The sequence below is a fragment of the Chrysochloris asiatica genome, unplaced genomic scaffold (assembly GCF_000296735.1).
Source record: "Chrysochloris asiatica unplaced genomic scaffold, ChrAsi1.0 scaffold00024, whole genome shotgun sequence".
Taxonomy (NCBI): Eukaryota; Metazoa; Chordata; class Mammalia; order Afrosoricida; family Chrysochloridae; genus Chrysochloris; species Chrysochloris asiatica.
Window position 1 is genome coordinate 14393708 of NW_006408542.1, and position 25776 is coordinate 14419483.

A 25776-nucleotide genomic window follows, 5' to 3' on the forward strand; every position below is an offset into this window, starting at 1 on the left:
TGTTTCTCTGCTATCCATAAGGTTTTCAGTGACTAAATATTCAGAAGTAGTTTGTCACTCTTTCTTCCTAGTCTGTCTTTGTCTGGAAGCTCATGCAGTAATGCATGCAAAATGCTTGCCATAAATGGTCAACCCATTTAGGCCATTATTATTAGGATGCCACTAAGGAAGAAGACACTGAAAGCCATGTTTCTGAGAAAGGAGACTGTAAGAGTCATCATACTGCTGACAGTTTGTACTTGACTACAGCACAAACCCACACAGCAGCACCACAGAAGAAAGGAGTGGCTGTCTGCTTCTATAAAGACTACAACCAAGAAAACTCTAGAGGGCAGTTCTACTCTGTAACACAATGAGTCACTCTGAGTCAGAATCAGCTCCCCAGCAATAGGTTTGTTATACTTATACATATATTTCAAGTGATCAAGGGTCAGAACAGCTTTCTGAGATCCCGTATATGATGTAGAAGTAGGACAGACAAACACTTCTCTACTTAAAAGGTTTTTATGAAGTTGATATGATGTCATTTCTTTATTCTGGATTAAATCATGTCTTTTAGAACTCACTGTTGTCGAGTTGATTCACACTCACAGAGGCCTTATACCATAGCGCAGAACTGCTCCACTGAGTTTTTTATTTGGTTTTTGGTGCAAGTCTACACAGAAAGGTAGGCTCCTATTTGATAATTTTCACACACAAATTGTTCAGTGACATTAGTTACATTTTTCACAATGTGTCCATTCTTTTTAATTATATTCTGGCTGTTCCATTTCCAGTACTCTAGTTTCCCTGTCTTTATTGAAGCAGGTTGAGTCATCTTTCTCTCACCAAGTGGCTGCTGGATTTAAAGTGCTAACCTTTTGGTTAGCAGTCCAATACTTAGCCCACTGTGCCACCAGGTCACCTTTCAATACGTTATATAGACATACAACTATAAAAGAACCACACTGCATAAAATTAGTGAAACAGATACTAAGAAAATACAAACCTACTAAAAAATCCACCAAGAGAATTTGTACTGAAAGTCGGAAAATGCAAGTAGGTAAGATATTTGTTTAAAATACTTAGTAAAAGAACATGTTCGATTTAATACCTGTGAAAAGCACACATTTCAGGGGTGTGGGTGTTTTAAGAGAGAAACTGAAAGTCTACTTCAGAGTAAAGGGATAAATATTTAGTCAAGTTTCAGATAGCAGTTCAGAAAATAGATATTTCAAATGGAAAATGTCCAACTTGAGAGGAAATGATTTGAGTTTAAAATTGGAATGAAGCTCCCCATTCCCAGTGCCCTGCCCAAGCTGCACCCGAGCCTGGTAGTTGCGTTTGCTCTTCCTCATCCCCCAACTCCAACTAGAGACTATAATTTTCTTTCCAGCAGGAAACTGATATATACTAATGATGACAGCTGGATTCGGAAGAGGAAAAAGAAAACAGGGGACAGAAAGTCCTTGTGGGTTTAAGTCATATTGAATCGCAAAACAAAACCCCCAGATTTGGAATTTTTAAAACCTAGTTAATGGCTGAGGAAACCTCAAATGATTGGGAAGTCCTAAGATAAAAGTTTAAATTGCACAAAACACATTATTATCTTAAGCTTTGTAAGTCATCTTCTCTGCCTTTCCCCTTCACTGTGTGTTTTTTTTTTTGTATTGTTTATATCCCAGCCCTTCAATGTAATTCTAAGACATTTTAGAGGTAGAAGCAGTCCTCCAAGGTTACTTTGATTTGAGAGGAGATGGGCAGATCTTCCTCCATCCAAAAAAGTTTCCTTGAGATTGTATTACTTCCATTTCTCTTGGATTAATTAACCCCTTCACGATTCATAGTTGAAGGTATTCCATGTTTAGATACATATATTGCCTGCTCCAGAGTTGTGGTGTGGCGCTGTGGGTTAATGCGACAGACCGCAAAGTCGTTTGAACTGCAAGATCGGTGATTCAGGCTCACCAGCTGTTCCTTGGAAACCCTATACAGTGTCATTATGGGTTGGAATTGACTCGACGGCACTTAACAACAACAATATTGCTCACCCTGCCAATGAATGTTGCTGTATTTTTAAACTATATATTCCTTGATTGTCTCACTTTCCTCTTTTTGATTTCTAAAGTGCAAACGTTTTTAATTTTCATGACACAAATGTTAATGGCGTTGTTGTTGTTGTGAAGTGCTGTCAAATTGGTTCCGACCCATAGCGACCCTGTATAGGGATTCTGAGGAGCAGCTTGTGAGCTTGAACTGCTGACTTTGCAGTTCAAATGGCTTTGCAGTCTGGCAAATTAACCCACAGCGCCACACCAGGACTCTGTTAATGACGTAGGGACTGCCTTATTATCTTTCTTTTTTTAAAATAATTATTTTATTCAGTTTTTGATGGAAGTCTGTACCTAAAGGTAGGTTCCCATTTGACAATTTTCACTCACAAATTGTTCAGTGACATTAGTTACATTTTTCACAATGTGTCCATTCTCTATAATGTGTTCTGGTTGTTCCATTTCCAGTACTCTAGTTTCCCTGTCCCCCTTTTATATTTGGTTTCTTTTAAATGCTGATCTTTAGGTCTTCATACAGATACTTTTTTTAGTAAACCACCAGCCTTATGGGTGGTGGTGGTTGTATGCCATCAAGTTAGTCCCGACTCATAGTGACCCTGTATAGGATTCCTAGTCTGTCAATCTTTCCAGGAGCAAGGGGCCTCAATTTTTCTCCTATGGAGCATCTGGTAGATTTGAACTGCCATCCTTGCAGTTAGCAACCCAGCTCATAATCCACTATGCTACCAGGGTTCCTTGACCTTATGGCTAATATCTGGGGATAGTTTTGGTTAAGGGTTTAAAGAATGTCTCAGGGCGATAGTGTCGGGACTCTGGTCTCAACCAGTCCAGTTAATCTGCACTTTATAAAGAATTGAGTTTTGGTCTATGTTTTCCTCCCATCCTATCCATGGTCATCTACTGTGACTCCTATTGGGATGGTCAGCGGTGGTAGCTGTATACCATCTAGGGCAGTTGAGGCTATGGTTCAGGTCAGCTAGCAGCCTTGTAGACTTGTTTCTTTTCTGTGATTTTGGTTGCCTTCTTAGTCTTTTGCTCTTAATGAATAAATAGAGATCAATAGTTGCATCTTAGACGGCCGATCACAAGCTTTTAAGAAGCCAAACACTACTCACCTCACTAGGATGCAGAATACGAACTTTATGAACTATATTATACCAAATGACTTAAGTGTCCCATGAGACTATGGTCCTAAGCTTTCAAACCTAAAAAAAGCAATCTCAAAAGGTGTCTGAGAAATATCTGTAGTTGTGTCTTCAATGAATATATGTGCCTGCACACACACATATATATGCATATATGTTGTTGTTAAGTGCCGTTGAGTCGGTTCCAACCCATAACAACCCTGTATAGGGTTTCCAAGGAGCAGCTGGTGAGCTTGAACCACCGACCTTGCAGTTCAAGCATGGCAACGATAGTGAGATTGGCCCAGGACTGGGCAGTGTTTCGTTCTTTTGTGCATAGGGTCGCTATGAGTTGGTATCAACTCACTGGTACGTAACAACAACAACAACAACAACAGGCCATGTATCTAGGCATGGGATTGCTGTATCCTGCTGTTGTTATTGTTAGGTGCCTTCAAGTTGGTATTGACTCATACTGACCTTATGCACAGCAGAACGAAACACTGCCCGATCCTGGGCCAACCTAACTATTGTTGACACGCTTGAGCCCATTGATGCTGCCACTTGGCCAATCCATCTCGTTGGGGGTCTTCCTCTTATTCTCTGACTCTCCACCCTACCAAACATGATATCCTTCTCCAGTGACTGGTCCCTAATGACACTGTGTCCAAAGTATGAGAGACAAAGTTTGGCCATCTTGGCCTCCAAAGAGCACTCTGGCTGCACTTCTTCCAACACAGATCTACTGGTTCTTTTGGCAGCCCGTGGCACTTTCATGATTCTCTTCTAACACCATAACTCAAAAGCATAAATTCTACGGTCTTCATTTTTCACTGCCCAACTTTCGCATGCATATGAGGATATTCTATTTTTAGAGTTTAGAGGAAAACCCATACCATTTTCCATAGAGGCTATACCATTTTGCAGTGCCACCAGCAATGGAGAAGGGTTCCAGTATCCTCATATCAATAACTGTTGTTGTTATCTGTTTATTTATTTTCACCAGTGCCATTTTAGCTGGGGTGAGGTAGTATCTTATGAAGTTTTGATTTATAATAGGGAAAGTCTGGACTGATAAGAGTAGGAAGGGGCAGTGCCATTTTTATGTGCAGAATCACAGAATTATAAACAAGCCAAAGGTCCTCTTCAACAGAGGATTCCAGTAGGAGTCCCTGGGGTGGGGATAACTTACAAACCAGCAGAGAAAAGCTCCATGGTTTCCATGCTAAGACCAATTCTAGAGGAAGAAAGGGATTGGAGTCTTGGATTGGTGACCTCAAGGTCGGCAGTTCAAACTCACCAGCCACTCCTTGGAAACCTTTGCAAGGTCACTATGAGTAGGAAATAACTCGGTAGCACTTACCAACAACAAATGGCTAATGGTTAATGATAATGAGCATCTTTTTCATGTGCTGAAAAGATGGCCTCTTTGGTGAAGATTCTGCTCATGTCCTCTGCCCATTTTATAATTGGGTTGTTTGTGTTTTTGTTGTTGAGTTGTTAAAATCGTCTATAACTTTAAGAGATCAGGCCTTATTAGAAATATTGTTTCTCAAGATTTTCCCCCAGTATACACGTTGTCTTTTTATTCTTTTGATAAAGGCTTTTGATGAGCATAAGTTTTTAATTTTTATGAGGTTCCATTAATCTATTTTGTCTTCTGCTATCCATGCATTTGTTGATATGTTTGGTATCCTATTTTTGCTAAGGATCAAGTCCCACAGTTTTCTTCCAGGGCTTATCATGTTAGGTTTAGATCTTTGATTCATTCTGAGTTAGTTTTTGTGTATAGTTTGAGATACATGTCTTGTTTCACCCTTCTATCAGCGGATATTCAGTTTTGCCAATACCATTTAAAAAAGAGATTGTTTCTGCTCCATCGAATGGACTTTTACCTCTTCCTGCAAATCAGTTGCTCATAGCTGTCTCAATTTATTTCTGGGGTCTCAGTTATATTTCACTAGTCTATATGTATCATTGACCTTAACCAGGTTGTTTTGATTATGGTAGCTGTACAATGTGTTTTGATACAGGAGTTTATCAGGCCTCCTGCTTTGTTCTTCTTCAATATTGCTTTGGCTATTCGAAGTTTCTTTTTCATATGAAGTTGGTCATTAGTTTTTCCATTTCATTAAAGAATATTGTTTTATATAGAATTTATATTGAAAATGCATTGTATCTCTAGCTCACTTTAGGCAGAACTGACATTTTCATTATGTTTAAATCTTCCATAAAGCACATTCTTCACATAGGGCTTAATTCAGGGAGCTTCAAAAGGTCTGTGGACAATTTCTATGATCTTTCATTCTATTTTTCCATAAGTTTTTTGAAGCCCCCTTGTAAATATTAATAGACAACTATCTTAAGATATGCACATTGTTATTACCCCTATTTTCAAATGAGGAAAAGTGCCTCAAAGAGGTTCAGTGTCTTGCTAAAGTCAGAAAGCCAGTGACTAGCAGAGCTGGAATTCAAACATTTGGCTTCAGAGCCAATATAATATACCTCCTATTCTGATCTTTATGAGTTAATAATGACTGTGTTGTCAGTGCCATCAAGAAGGTTCTGACTCATAGTGACACTGTATAGGATTTCCAAGGAGCAGTTGGTAGGTTTGAACTACCAACCTTGTGGTTCGCAGTCCAGTGCTGATCCTACAGTACCACACCAGAAGTCGGTATAGACTCTAAAACTGAAATATAAACATAAAGCTATGAGGACTCTACAACTGAAATAAAAACAATGGAAACCTGGAAAGGACTTACTTTGTATCATTGCATTCACAATCTCTTTATAAATCCCTGGGTCCCAGTTAGCTCAAGCGTAAAATATAGTGAGTACAACTCTGAGTTTCTTTACATGGCTAGGGTGACTTTATCGTTCAAAGTTGCACAGTTAAGAAAAAAAAAAAAAAACCACCTATTATTGTGAATTGAGTGAAGGTTTATAGACAAAAATCATCGGTTTTATAGACAACAAATCGCACTTCATTTCATCTCAACGATTGCAATCCTCATCATGCAACAACAGCTTCCTCTCTGTGGCTCCTATTTCCTTCCACCCATTTTCCCATCCCTTCTCTACCAAAGCTGTACAATTTTAAGAGTAAAATCAGCACTATTAATAATTGTCCTTGGACAACAGGCATCAGGCAGGACTGCTTGATAGCTATAAAGCTATATGATGTATTCTATCAAGCAGATACAACAGCTACCCCTTTCCAGGGATGTGGGGCTGATGAAAGCCTAGGCGTGTTCCTATTACCTCTCCCTAGCCACAGGGGCTTTGTGGGCTAATACACATGGATCTGGGTGAGACAGCTCTGCACACCCCCCAAGCATTTTCAATTGGTTTGAATTTAGGAACAGGGCTCCATATGGACAGAGCTGGACTCTGACAGCCTGAATGTATTTACTGAAGACAACAAATCATTGACAGACTAAATGTAACAGAGGAAAGGCCTGGCCTGCTTGTCCTCAGAATCTGACTTTGTAATTGTAGCCCCCTTTAGACAGGCCTAATCAATTAGAAGAGGCTGATTTTAACCAGTTGCAGGCTCATTAATCTGCTTGTGTTGATGAAAATCAGTTTCAGTCTGTGGCCTGGAACTCATGTACAGAACTTCCTGCATCGTCTTATATAAACACATCAAATTTTAAAGAATTTTTGCTTAGCGTTGCCTTTCTCCCTTTTATTTTAAGAAAACAACTTTGTGAATTGTGATTAAAATAGAACAACTGTGTGTGGCTCTGTAGGCCATACCCAGAAACTTATATGACTAAGGAACATGCATGAAGTCAGTGTTTGAGGTACTAATTCATCATAGATGCATTGGTGTAAGGGTGGATTTAAGATGGTTTCCAACAGCCAAGTTCCAGCATCAAATGAGCCCCACTCAGTTATCTCTACAGAATGGAACAGAATGAACTCTCAGGTATTGACAATAATGACCTTCCAGAGAAAATGCCTGAAGAGCCAAGATCTTAGAAACACAGAGGCTGAGTGGAGTTCATACTTTTCCCTAAATGATCAAAACAGAAAATCAACAGCAAATTTCCAACTCAACCAGGTCAGCCTTCCCTTAGAAGCTTCTGTGAAGGAACCGCATGAATTTCTATTTAATTTTGACGTGTAGTTAATCTTAAAAAAGTAGAGGGTAGGAGAGTGTGTGGTAGAGCCGCTCAAAACCCCACCTAGATTTCAAAGACTTGTAATCATTCCAAAGTGTGATATAACTATGAATCATACCTGGTTGGTTGCTCTTCGCGGGTTTGTCAAGGCAGCAAGTCAACAGGAAGAGAATATCAATATATACAGCTCTGGTCACCAAACATGGATTTTGCCTGGGAAGGTAAAGAACAGAAAATAAATTGTTATCTTTTCCCCTGAGGCCTAGGTCATATGGAGAAGGAAATGAGTAAGTCTTCTACCAGGCATGTCATGGGACTAAGGGAGCTATGAAGAATGCTTTTAGAAGATGGACAATCTCAATGGAGAAAATACCAGCAATTCAAATAAAATATAATGGGGCTCTGGTGCCAAAGAAAATAAGTGGAAAACAAATAGATAAGCAAACAAAAGTTAACACCCTATCCCAGTTATTTTGAAAGTAAGGCTGGGGAACTGTATTATTCCCAACTTCAGGACAAATGTAGAGGAAAATCACTGACCATTAAAATCACTAATTCAGCACTTTAAACAAGGAGAATTGCACATACATATGACAAATTGTATCTATGAACTTAAAACAGGGTGCAGACACGCATTAACAATCCCGACATATGCATTTTACTTCTTCTTCCAATAAGCGGAGCTTATTTCATTCTTGGAACCACACGCTTGAAAAAGTAAGTGGGATTAGATTTGGGGGACGAGGAGGTTCTTAAAAATTGTCCTAGTGTGGCACTGTAGGATAAGCACTGGGCCACAAGGTTGGCTTCAACCACAATTTTGGCAGTTCAAACTCACCAGCTGCTCCTTGGAAAACCTACACAAAGTCGTTATGTGTCGGAAATGACTAGACAGCACTTAACAGCAACAACAATAACAACACAAAGGGAAAAATGAGGATTGTCTCTCGAGAACAGCACTAACAAACAATAAAAAGGGCCAACAATTCAACATGATCAATAAAAATAGTAGGGACAGACCGGGTTTGAATCCTGCCTTGCCACTCATCTCTAAGAGATGACATCAGACTCCTGACATGTAAGAGAAAGTAGACCTCCCTTGCAGACGTTGTGAGTGTTCCATTGGCACAGCAAACAAAATGTCTACCTCAGTGCCTGGCACATGGTGGATGCTGAAATGATCATTTCCTACCCTTCTCCTCTGCCTCCAACATAAATCTAGGGGGCAGAGTGAAGCTAGCACAGGCATTCTTGCTAGTGAGTTGCCAGTTGCCTTTATCTCTAAACCTTTTCTTTGTACTTCCCGTAAATGAACAGTTTTACCATTTCCCTATAGATTATTCGCACACCTCTATAATTAACAAATTGGGGTATACTGGACTGCTCATATCCTGGGATTGGCATATGCTCTACCATGAAAGACCTATCAGATACTTCTGATCCGAAGCTAAACTGTCCTGTTTCAAGGTCTCTATGATATTGTTGACCTACTCCATTCCTGTTCCATTTACTTGTTTTATTTACAGTATCTGCTTGCTCCCTGACTCCTACCCTATTGTAACCACCAGCTTACATGTGTAATTTGGATTTGGCCTTTTTTCATAGCTGCACCTAGCTTTTAAAACACAACAGAAAAATGCAACACAGACACACAGTATAATGTAAAGAACATGCTGTGAAAACCAGGTCCCTTTTCCACAACATGCCCAACCCCTGCCCACATTTCTGTTTGTAAGGCAACCATTATTACTACTTTCGAGAGCAAGGGTGGGGTACATCCAGCCCGTGGGCCATATAAGGCTCTCGAATCATTTCGTCTTGGCCCTGCCAAGGCAACTGCAGCTCCAGCCATCATATTGTTGTTAAGTGTCGTAAAGTCGGTTCTGACTCAAAGAAACCCTGTATAGGGTTTCCGAGGAGCAGCTGGTGGATTTGAACTGCTGACCTTGTGGTTTGCAGTCCAGTGCTGATTCTACAGGGCCCACACCAGGAGTCCAGCCATCACATTTGGGGTGAGTTAATTAACTGTTTGGTTAAACATAGCAAGCTAATTTTTAAGTTGATAATTTTCTATGGCTCACGAATGGTGCTACAAATTTTGGCAGAAAAATGGTTCCCCATTTTGGAAGAAGTGCAGCCTGAGTGCTCCTTGGAGGCCAAGATGGCCAAACTTCATCTCTCATACTTTGGACATATTGTCAGGAGGGACTAGTTGCTGGAGAAGGATATCATGTTTGGTAAGGTGGAGGGTCAGAGAAAAAGAGGAAGACCCCCAGCGAGATGGATTGGCAAAGTAGCAGCATCAATGGGCTCAAGTGTAGCAACAATAGTGAGGTTGGCCCAGGATCGGGCAGTGTTTCGTTCTGCTGTGCATAAGGTTGCTATGAGTAGGCACCAACTTGATGGCACCTAACAACAATCCTACCTGTTTATTTTGACCTAAGTTGTGGTTTACTATATATTGGAGTCCTGGTGTGAAGTTGTTAAGATAAGCACCAGACTGCTGTGAGGTCAGCAGTTCAAACCTACCGGTCGCTCCTTGGAAACCCTACACTGGGTCTCTATGAGTCAGAACCAACTCAACAGCACCTAACAATAGCCTATACTAAGCTTTGAGCATACTTTTTCACTAATGTATTTTGAATATCATTTTATTAACAGCATAGAGATTTGCCTTCCCCCCCCCCCTTTTAAATGGTCAAGCTACTTTTATTATACATAGATTGCTTCATTTCTTACGTAAACTACTTTATTGAATGGATATATCTGTCTCCTACTGAAATAATTCTGGTTGTTTAAGAGTCTTTGCCACTGAAAATAATGTTCTAGTAAATATATTTGCTTATGAGTTTGGATCCTATGAGTAAATATTCAGAGGAGAAAGTCCTAAAGCAGAGTTACTGGATCAAGGTTTATGCACATTTAAAATTTTGATCTGATTTCAGCAAGATGCTCTTCAAAACAGCTGTGTCAGTGTATGCTTTCCCCAGCAGTGCCCAAGAATTCCACTTTCCCCACAATGTAACTAGCTCACAGTGCATATTAAATTTTTGATCTTTGCTAAATTAAGTGAAAAACAGTACTTCACTGTTTTAATTGCAAATATTTTACTGAGTGGGACTGACCATTCACCTTCATGTGCTTTGCAAAAAAAAAAAAAGACATTTGAATTTCCTTTCTATGAACTATGTTCAAATTCCCTGTCCACTAAGTTGCTGACTTTTTTTACTTTTGAAAGGAAATCTACCCTCTGTTTCATGTGTTGCAAATAGGTTTTCCCAGTTTGTCATTTGTCTTCTAACTTTCTTTATAGATATATTTGCAATTCAGAAATGCATAGTTTTATGTAAATATACCAACATTCTTATTTATGTCTTCTGGGTTTTATGTCATATACAAGGTCCAACTCTTCTCCAAGATTATTTAAAACAAAACAATAAAAAAGTCCTACTGTATTTTCTTCTAGTACTTTTATAGTTCTATTTAAAAAATGTTTAAAGCTTTCATATATTCAAAGTTTGTTTAGTCTCCTAAATTTTGCCCCTATCTTTTTTTTCCCCCTCAGACCTCTCCACTATAACTTCCTGCCCTTACTCTTCTACCCAACATGGGAAGTCCCCAGTCTTTGAAAACTTCTTTAGTGATATCATTCATTCTCAGTTCTAGCATTTCTACTGTTTAACAGTTGGGATATCCCCCTGGCCATGAATAGGCCACTATGAGAAGAAAGTCAGAAAGCCTAATGCAGGGAGTTAGTCCTAGCATAGATACATTAATAAATCAGCTATCTATCCCAAGGCTGAGAAAAGGGCCTGCAGATAGTAGAAGAATGTGTCCAGCTGTGAGGTAGCCCCTGGGAAGGAGATGCTCAAGAGATGATTTGGACCTTGAATCACTTTATCCAGCTATGGGGACAAAAACAAAGACAAGCTCTTAAGCAGAATGTAGACAGGTAACAAAATGAACCTATCAGGGTAGATAGGAAAAATTAAGAGGGTTTATGTAAGGGTTATACAATTCCAACTGTTGTTGTATTGTTAAGTGCCATCATGTTGGTTCTAGCCCATAGCAACCTTGTATAGGGTTTCTGAGAGTGGCTGGTGAGTCTGAACTGCCGACCTTGTGGTTCAAAACAACTTTGCAGTCCAGCGTACTAACCCACAGCACCACACCAGGACTCCGTAATTCCAACCAGGCATCGAAAAATGAGAAGACTTGAGATAGACAAAAATTGACAGGGAAGGGATTTTTGAGAGGGGCAATAGATGTGGGAAGGAATATATTTGGTCTGTCCAGGGGCTGAGGGAGACCAGCTTAGAAAGAGCAGAGACTATGTTGAGAAGGCCAGGCGTACTGAAGATGGGGTACTTCATGCTAACTGGGTATTCCTAGTTTGAACCTACCACCTGCTCCCATGTGTCCTTGTAGAGTTACAGCTTCTTACCCTGAGTATTTTTTCGGTCTATGTAGTCATACAAAAACCATAAAGGAAGTTTTGTGGAAACCAACTTGACTCTTAGGTCTGAGGAGCCTTTTTTTCTATGCGATTATAAACTAGATTAACTTTCTTTTAAATTTCTAAATGACTAAAGATTAGCAATCGCACTTGGCTGCTAATCTAAAGATTGGCGGCTCAAACCCATCCTTTACTACACGGGAAAAATATGTGAAAGTCTGCTTCTGAAAAGATGTACGGCCTTGGGCACCCTATGGAGCAGTGTTACTCTGTCCAATAGGGCCAAGCATGAGTCAGAACCTACTCAATGGCAGTGGGGTTTAGTTTGGTCAGGCTGCTGTGTTCTGCATCTTCTCCAGACATTGTTAGACTCCTGGGATACTTCAGAGACTTTGCCCAGAATTAGGAGGTAAAGCCAAGTCTGATACAGTCACCTAGATCATGGGATGTCCCCCTCTCCTGCCCCCCAATGCTTCTGCTTTGGATTCCATGAAAAATAAAGGATATAGAGCCACAAAGTAGTCCATCCATGGCTTCTTCTTCAAAACCAACTCAGAAGGAAATTGGCCTGGAGCCCACCATTCTTGGCTCCCGCTCCGAGGCCAGCCACAGCCACATAACATCCCTGCCTGGAGTCGCAGAGTTGGGCTTCACTCTGGATTGGCTTCTCAGTTAGGAAAATAGATTTTTTTTTTTTTTTTCCTTGCTATTACTTGGTGTTTGTTCTGAATTGGAAATGGTACACTGTGAGTTCAGGGTGAGCCAAAGGTTTGTTCTCGGTCTGTCAAACCACTTTGATGATGGGAATGAAATCCTGGAGAAGTGTAAGCCAGCTGGACAGGAAACCAAGCCACAGGGCTGTGGTGGGCTTGGGAGTTTTTGGTTTTTTTTTTCCGATCCCCAAATGGAAAAATCCTGGTATGGGGCATGTATATGTGAAGATTTCTAGTGTCTGAAAAAGTCAGAAGTGGTCAGGGTCTAGCAGATGGGCAGAGAACACCATAATAATGGTGCTGGAAGGAGTAGGAAGCAGGGACTCTGAGAACTGAGTTTACATACATAACGTGAAATGGAGGGCTTGATAAGAAATTTGCTTTTTTCTACTCTTTTTATTATTTGTCCCTTGACAAATATCTGCCTTAGAGCCTGATTAATATGTTTTTGCCTTGGGAAATCTCTGAACTTCATTAAACCTCCTGCCCTCTCTCCTGGAAGTTGGGGGGAGGCAGAAGACAGGGCAGAGAGAGCAGGGTTTCCCAGACACGTCCACAATGGCCCTGCTGTCTACTAGACAGCAGGAGCTCCTGGGAAGTCTGTGATAAATTATTCACTCTCCTGTCCCTTCCGGAATCCCAGTGGCTGCAGACTTTTTAACTGAGGTCCATTCATTCAGAACACATTTAGTAAGAGGCTGCTGAGAGCCAGGAGTAGTGGCAGTTAGGGAATATGACGTTAGAATGATGCCATGACAGTCACTGCCCTCAAGGAACTGAGAGTTCCTCAACAGTGTTTCTCAAACTGCAGGTTAAGATCTATTAAGTTGGTTATGAAATCAAATAATGGGTGGGGACCACCTAAGAGATGGGGGGAGGTGTGAGACATAAAGAAGGCAAGAGAGAGAGGAAGAAAGAAAATATCATCAGATTACCTCACAAGTAGTAAGAGTAAGCATTATTTCATTAGCTTGTATCAGTTACATACTTGTATAAAGTGTCTATAAAGTACTTGTACAAAATGGATTGTTAATAAGTTACCTTCTCTATCAGATGCAAACAACTTGTGAAATACCATTTTAAGCAACATTGACTAATTTGTTCTAACGTCTTTCTTTTTTTCTCCAGGTAATAAACCACCCCATATCATACTGAATGGTATTAATAGGGACATGCTTCATACCCAGAATGCTAGTGGATATGTTGAAAGCAGACACTCCTAAAATCAAATATGACATATCTTGAGTAAATTCCCTTTTTCATTTTTCTTGGCAGACTGTTCATATCTTATAGTTGTTAAGTGCTGTTGAGTTGGTTCCAACTCATAGCGACCTCATATAAGGTTTCTGAGGAGGGGCTGGTGAGTTTGAACTGCTGAGCTTATGATTCAAATGACCTTGTGGTCCAGTGCTTATCCTACAGCGGCACACCAGGACTCCAAGAAATGGCCTGCCAAAAAGTTTCTGTGAACATTGTTGCTGTTATTAAGTGCCATTGAGTTGGTTCAGACTCCCAGTAACCTACTATAGGGTTTCCAAGGAGGGACGAGTGGGTTTGAACTACCTACATTTTGGTTAGCAGTCCAGTGCTAATCCCACAGTGCCACACCAGGACTCCCTTATCTTATAGAGATAACATTAAAATTACAATTAGTTCTCATGGCTGTATATGTCTAGTGTGTCTGTAAGTACACACAACACAGATACACATGCATACACATATTACGTCCTGTGTACAATGTATTTCTTGTGGGTGATTTGTCAAAAATGCTTCAATACCACAACTTTAGCAGGAGAAACACACAATCAATGATACTAGATTGTGATGCTGTTATTGTTAAGTCCTGTCGAGTCGACTCTGACCCATAGTGACCCTGTATAGGGTTTCTGAGGAGCAGCTGGTGAGTTTGAACCGCCGATCTTACAGTTCAAACGGCTTTGCAGCGTGGCGCATTTACCCACAGCACCACAGCAGAACGCCCAAAAGAGGGGCTAGGCTGATAGAGTAAAATTAAAGCTGGCTGAAGAAGAAACAACCCTGGCTGTCTGGGTAAGTCAGGAAGTACCTAGGCAGAGTCTGGAGAATAAATTGTCAGAGAGGTCTACTTTAGGCAGAGGAAACAGCACATCCAAAGATTTAGGCACAAGACCTGTTTGGAGATTAGTAAATACAACGAGGAGTGTATGTGGGTGGGGAGAGGGGAGGGAAACAGCAGATAATGATACAGGATGAATGAACAGAGGCTCAAAATGGGAGCACTTAAGAGCAACAAAAGCTCCAAATGGTCACTGTTTTCAAGTCCCCAGTGAGATCTCATCAGCCAAGTCACACTGAAGAGCTCAGGTCTCCTTTCACTAGCATGAAGAGGCAAAGCAAATTACTTGCACAAAGTAAATAGCCAGAACAACTCACTGCCATCTTCAGAGGGTAGAAAAAGGCTGTTCTGCTTTCAAGCTGAGCAGTATCTATCTGTTAAAGGTCTTTAAGGCAAGAGAGAATCCCAATTGCTCTGGGCTGGGATCTACCCTGGAGGTCAAGCATCAGGGTCTGGAGTCATTTCAGGCTCCAGGAAACTTTCCTCAGAACCCTGATTTAGACTTATGGTTTAACTTTATTAAATAATCTAGAAACACTGACTGAGTGCCCACAGGGGCCATGCTACTTGGTTCATAAAGAGGAGGGGAGGATAAGGTTCTTAGCCTTGCTGAGTTTATGGTCTTGTTGGGGCAAAAGAGGTATTGGAGAAAATAAAGCTATCAGAGGGTGATTATGGCAAATGGAGACACAGAAGAATCTGGGTGGGTGAAAGGAGAGAAAGGGATTCCAGGAGGAGGGCTCACTGGAGCAAAGATTCAATCATGGAGGGTCTATTGGCCAAATGGAGGGAAGGGAGAAGACAAGAAAAAAATCAAGTAGGGCTCATCCCAGACCAGGACAGGCCCTTCTGGAATCTTGGCTCCTGCACAGGCTGCTTCCAACACTTCTTCTCTAAACCACAATGAGCAGCAAACACTAGCAGCTTCTTGCTAGGGAGCCAGCAGCAGAACTAATGAAGCAGCATCATGGGGACAATCAGCAGACACCAAACACCAAGGGAAGAAAAGGAGAAGGAAAGTGGCCAGGAATAAGAAGGCAGGTGAGAAGTGAGGGAGACAGACAGAGGTCAGGAGGGAGACACAATAAGAGAGGACAAGTCCAGAAAAGGAGGAGGGTACACAACATGTCCCCACATCCTGCTAGGTACATGTCCAGCCACACCATGCCCTTTTTTAAAAAGCTCATTTCAAAGCCTGGTCCTCTAGGAAACTTGCCTGACAAACCATAAGAAAACATTCTCTGAGGACAACCTGAATGGCTGACTCGACACAAGATATTTTGTTGACCTTCCTTTGGTCTCCCAGAAATACCACAGGCCATCTATGTTGTCCTGGGCTACTCGAATCTCTGCAGTGCTCAAGTGTCTGCAGACTGGCCCCAGCCTCTCCTTAGATTTGATTACAAAAGGAAGAGTTGCTTTGGTTAGCCACTATGAGGTGCTTCTTTGATGCAGGCCACATTAAGCCATATAAATGTGGAAGTGTAAATTAAATAAAAAGAACCCCACCCCCACCCCCGCCGGTTCTGATTTCCATTTTTACCACAGCCCCCTTCAAGCAACCATCATATGGCATTCTGTAGAGAAACAATAGGGGATTTGTTTAAACCAACATGCCAAATGGTCATGAGTTGCAGAATATATATTTTTAAACAAGTTATTTTCTTCCACTGCAACATCCAGAACTGAGATCTAAGTGCGGGGCCAGCTGGCAGCAGCATGCAGGGCCTGCTGGTTTACCTTGCCCTCCCCTGGGGGGTGTGATGGCAGAGTTGCAATTTTATGGTATGCTACAATATCCAGCCAGTGTTTCTTGGGCTGGAGCTTTACAAGTGTTTATATTCACACCCACGCAAAGACACTGCAGCACAGCCTTCCCAGTTGGGTTTTCCTTTTAAAGTGAAGCCATTCTTTATGTCCTGCTCTGGTGGGTGACCAGTTTATAGGGAATTCTTACTGAGTTGCCATGCACAAAGTGAGAGACCGAGAGCTGTGAGTCTGTCCAGACGGGGGCACATGCACCAGGCCTGCACCTGGGGCCTTCTCTGGGAAAGCGAGCTCTGTTCCTGGGGAACGAGCCTGTGAAAGTAGAGGGCTGCAGCCACTTCATCAAGGCCTGAGTGGGTACTTGGTGAGACCCTGGCCATCTGAGGAAGCTAGTGGTGGACCCTTCCTTGGGTTAGGGCCCAAGCCCACTGTGGTTCCCTTCAAATTGCTGCTGCATGGGAGGAGCACAGTCCCTAAGCCACGGAGGTGCTTTTCCCTCCATTAGAGCTCACCTGCCTTTTCAGAGAAGTCCCCCGAGGCCCTCATATTTTTCCATCTTTCTATTAGGCATCTTTTTCTCATTAATGTACTAACACTCAAGCTATATGCAGAGAATGATGAAAAAGAGACCCTTGTGTGGGGCTTGGGATTTGTTCAAAGCCTGAGGAAACCGTTTTAGAGGGTGTATGTTTTTTATTCCTTTTATGAGAGATGCATGTTCCCCTTCCCCGCCGGTCCCCAACTTGTTTAAAAGTAAAGTTTAATATGCTGCCAGAGAAATTGCTGGTTAATAACTTAATAAGCTATGTGCCAGGAATTATGGGAGAAAAGTGGTATTCAAGAAAACTTTTATTGTATACTGTAGAGTTTGGAGGATATATAGCTTCACTAATTTCACAGAATGCTCACAGACGTCCCCTTTCTTTTGAGAACCTTCCTTTTTCCCTAGGAGGGAGTCTTGATGGTGAAGTGGTTAAAGTAGCTAGGCTGCTAACCAAAAGGTTGGCAGTTCAAACCCACCAGCCGCTCCAGGGAAGAAAGATGGGGAAACCATATGGGGTAGTTCTACTCTGTGTTAGAAGGTCATTAGAGGTCATATTTGACTCGATGGCAGTGGGTTGGGTTCTCCCTAGAAATATAAACAAGGATCAATGAAGTGAATGACAACTTTGAGGAACTGCATGAGAAGTTTGTTGGTATTTCACAAAGTGAGACTTTCTAACAGCACAGTTAACAGAATGATGCTAATATGAACTTGGCTCACCACACATTTGGAAATTAGCCCTGGCATTAATAGTGACAATGATCCTATTAGTATCAACTGTGTTTTATGAAGAGTCTAATTGCAAAGAATATTCCTATTTCAATTTATCTTTACAAAGTTCCTAAGAGGGAAGAAAAACGAGCATTATTCTTGCCATTTTTACGAATGAACACTGTAACTCACACAATTTAAGTGACCTACCCAAGATTAGGGCAAAAACCAAGAATAGAATCAAGGTTTTCTAGACAAACAAATTTTATCTGTGTGTCCTAAACACAATCAGATGAAGAGTGAGAAACCATGCCAAACAAAGAACATTTTGGTTTGCGGCATACCAACACTTATGCGCTCTGGTGTTACGTCGACAAAGACAGTCCTGTGGAAAGCAGGGATCCAAGCACAGCAGTTCCTTTGACGACCGACAGGAAAGCACGTTTTAAACATGGCCAACTTTGTCGATAAAGATTTCACTGTTTTGACAATACAGATTTACAATATTTACTTGGTTCTTTAATACTTTCACATTGCCCTGTCTTCCCCACTTGCGCCCTATCTATTTCACATTCTTATCTTAGGGTTCCCACTTACAGATGATAAAACTGAGGTGCAGAACAATCGCCGGCCATGCATGCATGGGTGGTTAGTAGCCAAGTGGGGACAGCAATTCCTGAGAGCACTCTGCCTCTCCTCAACGTCAGTACATTTTACAGGCTTGAGGCATTCCTCCAGTCACCCAAGAACCCAGCCCAAGCCACTGTCATTGAGTCAATTCTGACTCACAGTGACCCTGTAGGACAGAGCAGAACTGTTCTGTTGGGTTTCTGAGACTGTAAATCTTTAAGGGAGCAGACAGTTCCATCTTTCTCCTACAAAACAGTTGGTGGGCTTAAACCGCCTACCTTGCAGTTGCTTACCCATCCAACATCTAACCTACTACGTCACCAGGGCCTATTCACCAAGGCTTCTAAGAGTGACTCTCCTTCTGCTCGTCCAGGTACACAGGGCATTCAGGACTGTGAGGGTCCTTTCTGACTCAGGAAGCCCTGGAATGAGCCCTTGAGTTTGCACAGGAAACTGCTCTTTAAAAAGGCCTTCAGGCCAGCCCAGTCATGGAGGAAACCTGGGAATCATTGGGAGTTGAGGAAAAGAAAAGGAAAGTGAGGCTTTCAAGAGCTTCTGTCACAGTTGCCACCTTAGGCCATCTACATAAGACCAGCCCATATTCCCTACAAGCCCTGTGAGAGGCAAACTCAAGTCTGGCCACCCAGGACACAAGTACCAGAGCTGGGTGAGCTCAGCATGAGGACAGAGAAGCAGGAGGCAGAGCTGTGTGCTGTGCTGACTTCAGTTAAGGTACTGTCTCAAAGATCATACTGAAACCCGGTGTGACCCAGCAGAATCAACTTATTTATATGTTAGAGCTTAACAACATGTTAGCGTGGATATATTGGTCAGGTTATATGGCAGTCAGCCAGATGAGAATAAATTTCTGAGGAAATGGGACACAGAAGAGCTAAGTGTAGATGGCAAAAAGGTTTGAGGGCGCATGGAGCATGGAGCCCTGTAAAGGAGGGCAGCTCCTGGGGAAGGGTCCTGGGCAGCCTGAGTGGAGGGGATTGTAGTCTTTCTGTGAGGATGATCAGACTGTAGTAGCAGGAAGAAGCTGAGTAGAAGCAGAAAACAACCTTGCTTTCTACATCCCTCACTTGAGTCATCTTCTGAGCCAATACATCTTTCAAGGAAGAAGAAGTCACTTGCCCTCCCTCTACTTCTTCTTTGACAAATATAGGTGTGGATTAGATCAATGCTTTGAAACAAGCAGTTAGGATGTTCTTCTTAGTTCCTTTTGGGGCTTCCAATGGGAGGGAAGGCAAGCAGATGGTCTTCCAAGCCCCTAACTCAGTTTGAACTATATTTACCATCTCCACCGTCTTTTTACCATTTCCACTTTTTTTTTTTTTAAACTTTTTATCGTGATTTGGGTAAAAGATTACAGGGCACATTGGTTTTCACTGAACCAGTTTTGGTTTTTTGTTTCATGACAATGATAACAATTCCAACAACATAACAGCACTCTCCCACTTCTCCGCTGTGTTTCCCGTTGCCACTTCTCATCCTTTCCTAGTCCTCTGTGGGTAGTACTTAAGGTCTTCTTATCAAATGTGGCTCTGAGCCAATCTTGCACTGCTCTGCAAAACACACCATCTCTTCTTCTGCTCTATCTCCTCATTATAGCATAAGCATTCCCTTCAGTCTGTCAGTCCACATGGTTATCAGCCATCTTGGCATGCTTCTTTCTTATCCCTTTGGGTTTTCCAAATTATGCCCATGTTTTAAGACCCATTTTATACACCTAACTCCTCCAGAAAGCTTCCTCTGGCTATCCCAGTCAACATTGTTTACTGAACTGTTATTGCATGTACTATAGAATTAAAGCTCCTAGATGTACTGCTCCACTGTGGGTTGTTTCACATGGATAAGCTCTCTCTTTTCAATTACATCGGATGATACATAACTAAATGCTAACAGTACTAAGATTCATTCTTTGTACTTGAGCAATGAGACCATCACAGTTTACTTAGCAAAAAAAGGTTCTATACAAGTATAACTCCACTCATTCTCTACTCTAAGAATATCAACCTTAGCCAACAAGTCCACCTAGCCTTTAAACATTTTTATCTTCTCTTAGTAGACTTGCTTGATACTCCATAAGTTGGTATTTATTTCTTCCTTCTCAGCCCCCACAATGCACTTTTTAACTTCATTCCAGAATTTACCCAATTCTTGTTTACAGCTAATTAAGTACACATCTATTGTACTCACTTGAAATAGGGACAAAATCTTATTCATCTTTCTATTTCCACTGTACCTACTATATAGCTTTATACTGTACATGAACCTGAAATGGCTTCAATTCATTGGGAGTGGGCTCACTGATGGTATTCAAAATGTTGATTTACCCAGAAGATGGAATATGTTACATGCTAAAAGAAAAATAAGAAATAAAATCACCTACTATATTAGGGTTTTGCATAATATTATGAAAATGTGTTGAAGACACCTAAAGTCTGCACTCGCTTGCAAAGCTAGGCTATGACAACATTGCCCAAATCGTCCAATAGCAATACTCCAATAAGCCAACAGCTACAACAAGAGCGAGATTTCTGAGTCCTCTATCAAACGAATTACCATCTCCAGAAGAGGTCTGCTCGTTTCTATATTTAAAAATAGAAAGGAGCAGCAGCTGGGGGTTGAATTCTTGGTGTACAGTTTGTATAAGAATTCTTCTTGTTTTTGCTTCTCTTGGCAATGAAGAAGCTTTGATGTAGGGCAATTTGCTCAAAGGCTCGGTTTAATATTATTGATCACTTCTGACTGCTTTTACCCAAATGGCTTGCCATAAGCTTAACCTGTCAACAAGAAATACTTTATATACTTTTTTAAACTTCACTTACTCTCCAACAGGCTAGTCCTTCAAGACAAGAGGCTGACTTTTTAAAAGGCATTATCTAATGCAGAGTATGTTTTGCACTTTGTTCCACTGGTTTGAACTGAAAGGAGATAACTGAATATTTCTTTCTTTTTTTTAAAAAATACAAACAGGATCTCATTCCGAGGTAGCATGACCTTAAATATTCCTGAGAAGTCCAAAAGGGAAGCGAACAAATGTCAACAAGTTTGGATCTAAAACACACCAACTCCTTTTCTCTCATCACTCAAATCTGTGCAAGACTCAAGGAGACTTCAAATAGGCTAAGCTGGCAGATGAAAGAGAGTTCCAAGCGAGAGACTCCCTCTCCCAATAGAATCTGGAGATGGAAAGAAAAACATTTATCACCCTCCCCTTTTAATCTAAAATTAAAAACTAGGAAAACAAAAACCCTTCATTTTTCTGGGAGTCGGGGGGAGAGATAACGAAAAGGAGAAAGGGATAGAAACAAATCCAAAGCAAAACATAAGCTCCAGCAATGTCTGGAAACTTGCTATGTAACCAACCACCCCGGAAAAGACTTAGCTTCCCTTCAAGTCTTGGCAGGGACCACAAATGATAGCCTTACACTGTGACATGCTCATCTGAATATTGTAACAATCTTTCTGGACTGGATTCGTTCCCATGGCACGGGAGTGAAACGGCAACCTGCAGCTGTGGCCTCTTTTTACTTCAAGTTGTTGTGAAAGAAGACCTCTTCCTTGTTGGAGGGGACAAATCCAGGAGGCATGAGGGAATTGGGGACCAAGAGACATTGAGGAAAATGGAATCAGTTCTAAATCCCAGTATTTCTGCCTGAGAATTATAGTCTCTTGTGTGGATAAATCTGGTGGTTAGAAAATAAATGCTGTCTTCAGCTGAAAAGTAAAACAGAATCCTAAGCCACAAGTTCTGCAGCTGGCTACCTACCCCCTAGTGTAGAAAAGGGATTGCTACAAAAAGCTTACAGAGATTCAGGTCTATAAGCATATGCTCTCCCTACACATTTACATCAGTAGGCCCTTAAGGAGTGCACATACCACTCAGCATGGGGGGAGGGAGGGGGAGGAACACACATGAAAGCAAGAGAGAAAATGGGGGATCAGATGGGTGTGTGGCTGAAGGGGTAGGCAGGGAAGGAAATGGAGAAGTAATTGGAAGTCTCTGTGTTAGTGGGTTGGAGGAGAAGATGAGAAGTAGATGAAGGGTGAATAGATGGTGTTTAGAGCACTGATGGGGAAGTAGTTCAGGGAAGTGGGTAGATTATGTAGTTAATTTTTACCAACAGAAATTAACATGGGCTAATGCTTGAGATGACCCAGTGGACAATATCATATGAAAAAAACATGGACATTAATGCCTTCAAGTTGAGAGGTGATTCAGATGTGTACAATTCTGAATACATTTTAGGATTATCCTAACCAATTTCTTTTAGCTATATTTTTCTTTTTATATACACTCAAAAGTGAAAGATGATGAAAATGCATGTGTATATAAATATTAAAGAGCTCTTTCAAGAAATATAAAATAAGAATTCTAAAAAAAAAGTATTCATTTGAGGTTACAAATCATCAGGCCTAGCACACAGAGCAGGTGCTCAACAAACATCAGTTCCCTCAACTACCTCTCTTCACACTGGCATAGTTTTATTTAAAAGTTCTCCCTCAAGGTTGCTTTTCGAGTAACCTTGGAATCTGTTCTTGTATTTCTTAAAGTCTGTTTTTCTCACCCGAATATCAGACTGTTATTTTTCAAAATGATAAACACTACATGCCAACAAAACACTGGCCTGCCCCAGGCACTGAAGCCACTGGAATGGCTGCCCGGACGAGGGAGTGTGGGATTCTGCACCGTGCAGGGCCCACGCAGCCCCTCTGAACGTGAAGCCTTCTGGGCTGGTCCTCTCAGAGCTTCAGGCCACTCCTATGGTTCCAAGGTCCAGCCACAAGCCATCACAAAGAGTGTTTCCAACTACAGACTGGATGATCACAGGGCTGCCACTCTGACTCCTGCTTCTCAAAGTATGCACTGTGGTCCCAGAACAGTCAGCATAGGAAGCCCTAGGAGATGGTGAGAAAGGCAGGCTCTCTGGGACCACCTTGGGGCCATGAATGAGAACCTGCATCATAATAACATCTCCAGGTGATTCATGTGCACATGAAGTTTCAGAAGCCCTTATCTAGAAAATTCTTAAGTTATCGCCATAAAAACACTGCCTGAACAGATGCAGGGGTGGGATCAGTAGAAAAAGCCTGACAGGAAGCTGAACGCCAAGTCCTCAACAAATATTACAAGCAGGATTTGACTCCCTTTCCTCTGTGTGACTATCAACATATTGCCTGACTTCTCTGGGTCGCAGCTTCCCATTTGCTTGGAAATGGAAGTGGGCTATAGTAATCTTTAGGATCTTTTCAAATTCTCAAACTCTAGGCCTATGATTTGATTTTGTAAGACTTTGTTTTGTTATCCTCACCACAATGTAGTAGTGGTTTTACAGGACATAGCCTGGTACACAACAGAGCTCAATAAATATTTGTTGAATTAAGTGATATAGGTATAGTCTACAGAAGTCTACTTACATTGCCAAAAGCTTCTAGGGCAAGCGACCACACCAGAGTACTTCAGGTTTAAATGGCACTTTTGAGGGCAACTAACATAATTTAAAATATCTTACTAAGGTCACCTGTAAGTACCCAACCTACGAAATTCACTCATATACGAAACTACCAAATGGTGTGTGCCCCTTCACTCTGGCATGTCTGTGGCACATTTCATTAGTTATAATTCCTGGGTAACAGGCTAGAGAGGTAGCCAATCCACCTTTTCTGAACTCATCTTGGGTCTGAGCCCCCTACCAGGACTGTTATTTTACTCAGTACTCACTAAGGCCTTTCCCTGGAATTCTGCAGACTCCACCAACTTTGTTGAGGGGTGGGTGGTGGTGGTAGATGCTCAATAGTTCCTCAATAATTTGCCTATTTTGGCAGCTGGGGCTCCACTCTTGGTGGATCTCAGAGTCTGAAGTTTGGAGGGGCAAGTCACACCCTATTCTTTTCCCTTGCTCTCAAGCTGATGAGAGGCACAAAACAGGCATGAGAGTATCAAAAGTTCTCAACTGGACAGTGGGCTAAAATTGCTCTGAACCATAAGGTCTGCGGTTCAAGCTCATAAGCTGCAAGCTTATACAGAGTTGCCATGGGTCAGAATGAGCCGACGACACGTAACAACAACAACAGAACTTTTAAGAACTAACAATGCCTGTGTCCACCCTAGAACAAGTACATCAGAAGATCTAGGAATGGAGCCTGACACAGATAGGTCTTAAAATATCCCCAGATTCTTCAAATATGCAGCCACCAGCACAGAGATGGGGGTGAAAACTCACTATTCTCCAGCTTGGTATTCTGGTATTTAATAACTGCCAACACAAAAAATAAGAGTCACAAACTATTATTTCTACATAAGGTTAGTAGGTCACATAATGAGAAAAATGATTGGGGAAGGACAACAGTTAAGCAGAGACAGCCATCAAAAGACGAAGGCCAATTTCAGCTCTGGCCCATGGTCACCATGAGAATGTGGGTCTGGCATTTCCAGATCTAATTTTTCAAGAAAAGCTGAAAATTTTAAGTTATTGATCTTTATACGCCCAAAACTAATTAAAATATTTTAAATCCCATGGTCTTACTGCTCAAGTGCAAATGAGGAAGTCAAAGAGCTGAACATGTTTTGAAAGTACAGCTCAAGAAAACAAAGTCAAGTATTATAACGAAAATGTACAAAACTTTTTCTAAGGACTTAGAAAAACCAAAAGGGAAGAAAGAACATGCTCAGTCAGAATATCTCATCCTGAAAGATCTGAAGAAAAAATTCAAGCCTCACTTTCATTACTGAGAATTTTATGGGCACTGTAGGATCAGCACTAGACTGTGAACCACAGAGTCACTATGAGTCAGAACCTACTCAACGGCTCTTATGAAACCAACATGGGCAAAACATTGAATGATACAGAAAGCATCAAAAGAAGACAGAAGAAATACAGTCACTGTACCAAAAAGAAATGGTTGATGGTCAACCATTTCAAGAGGTAGCATATGATCATGAACCAATGGCACTGAAGGAAGACGTTAGGCTGCAATGAACACACTGGCAACAAACAAGGTTCCAATAATTGAAAGAATACAAATTAAAATACTTCAACATACTGATGATGCAGCACTGGAGGTACTTACTCATCTATGCCAAGAAATTTGGAAGAAATCCTATCCCATAGAAAGGTGAATCAATGGAATGCCAAAATCATAGAACAACATCATTAACATAGCATGCAAGTAAAATTGTGCTGAAGATAATTTAAAAAATGATTACAACAGCACATCAACAGAGTACTGGCAGAAATTCAAGCTGGATTTAGAAGAGGACGTGGAACTAGGGATATCATTGCTGGTATTACATGAATCTTAGCTGGTGGTGGTGCTTGTATAGCTTCGAGAGGGTTCTGACTCATAGTGATCCTGTATAAGGTTTCGGAGGCTATAAATATTTACATGAGAAGAAAGCTTCCTCTGTCTCCCAAGGAGCAACTAGTAGGTTCCAAGTACTAACCTTAAGGTTAGCATCCCAACATGTAAACCCACTACGCTACCAGGGCTCCTTAGAAAGATGTTTACTTGCGGTTTATTGACTATGCAAAGGGTTTTTTACTAT

General features: G+C 41.4%; 1 protein-coding gene across 1 annotated transcript in view; it reads right to left on the reverse strand.

The window, feature by feature from the left end:
- The window catches only part of THADA (thyroid adenoma associated), a 576653-nt gene that overhangs the window by 125485 nt on the left and 425392 nt on the right, over nucleotides 1–25776 (reverse strand). Inside the window, exon 30 of the mRNA XM_006839404.1 lies at nucleotides 7424–7518. Within this exon, the coding sequence (XP_006839467.1) occupies nucleotides 7424–7518 (95 nt within the window). The remainder of the gene's footprint in view (nucleotides 1–7423; nucleotides 7519–25776) is intronic.